The following is a 1,184-nucleotide window of genomic DNA, read 5'->3' on the forward strand; positions in this document are numbered from 1 at the left end:
TTTTTTTTCTTAAATTCTTTTTGGCAATTTGTGTTCTTTAAACACTTTGTTTTATTCTTTATTTTTTTAAATGTAATTGAATTAAATTGTATTTCCATTAATTAAAGATGTTATTTTATTTTATTTTTTTAAATTTTGAGTGATTCTTAAAGAAAACATGCCATCCAAACCTGCAGGCCAGCCAAGATAAAAACTGCCAAAATTACAAAATTTGTCACAGCAAGAAACTGTCAAAAAAAAGAAAGAAGAAAGAAAAAAGAAAAGAAGCAATTGTTGGATTTTTCAATTTCCAGTATATATATATGTACAGATACTTAGCTGCGGGCTGCTGCGTTAAAGCTGGTGTATTTTCGCAGCTCTGGCATCTCTGGCTCGGTCTAACTGCCACCAGAATTATCGTCCGCGGTCCTGCAGGGACGGATGGGTCCGGCTGTCCGACAGCCAGTGTGTGAAGTACTTCGCTCTGAGTAAAACCTTCACGCAGGCGGAGGTGACGACACACGCGACACATAAACTCATCCTGTTCAGACGGCGAGCAGCGGTATCGCTGACGTGTTTGTTGGTTTCAGAGTTTCTGCGCGGGTCAGGGAGGTCATCTGGCATCCGTTCACAACAGCGCGGAGAACCATCACGTGTTCTGTCTGAGCTTGAGGAGCTCCAAAAAATCCCCGACAACCAACGACCATTTCTGGATCGGAGGGAGTGGCAAAACCTCGGTGAGCAGCAAAAGCTTCAGCTGAAGTAGTTTCATGTAGTACTTTTACTCAAGTACTCCACCTCAGTCCAAAGTCAATGTACTTGTACTTAACCTCGGTATTCCCATTTTATGTAACTTGTAGTCCGCTATACTTCAGAGAAAAGTTTTGTACCTTTTACTGCACTACGTTTCTGTGGACAAATTTCAAATTTGAAAATGTCACATTGTTAGTACTTTTACTGCAGTAAAGGATCTGAATACTCCCTCTGCTGATGAAAGCTGAAGATGTTTTATGATCGTTAACCGTTTTCTTTCCTGAAGACGTCCGGCTATAGATGGACCGACGGCTCCACGTTCGGCTTCGCCAAATGGTTCTACGGGAGTCCGCAACATCGCAGCGGTCACAACTGTGTGGTGGTGAACCACGGGAGTGAGTAAAGACCACACACACACACACACACACACACACACACACACACACACACAC

At 42.6% G+C, this 1,184-nt stretch overlaps 1 protein-coding gene across 1 annotated transcript; it reads left to right on the forward strand.

The window, feature by feature from the left end:
• Positions 1-356: 356 nt before the first annotated feature.
• Positions 357-1,150, forward strand: LOC121963911 (echinoidin-like; the record flags this gene model as incomplete). Its single annotated transcript, XM_042514144.1, has 3 exons — positions 357-490; positions 570-716; positions 1,019-1,150. Coding segments are annotated over 3 exons (398 nt in total), but the record flags the coding sequence as incomplete, so codon positions are not given.
• Between the last annotated feature and the right edge of the window lie 34 nt (positions 1,151-1,184).

Source organism: Plectropomus leopardus, unplaced genomic scaffold (assembly GCF_008729295.1).
Source record: "Plectropomus leopardus isolate mb unplaced genomic scaffold, YSFRI_Pleo_2.0 unplaced_scaffold13221, whole genome shotgun sequence".
NCBI lineage: Eukaryota > Metazoa > Chordata > Actinopteri > Perciformes > Serranidae > Plectropomus > Plectropomus leopardus.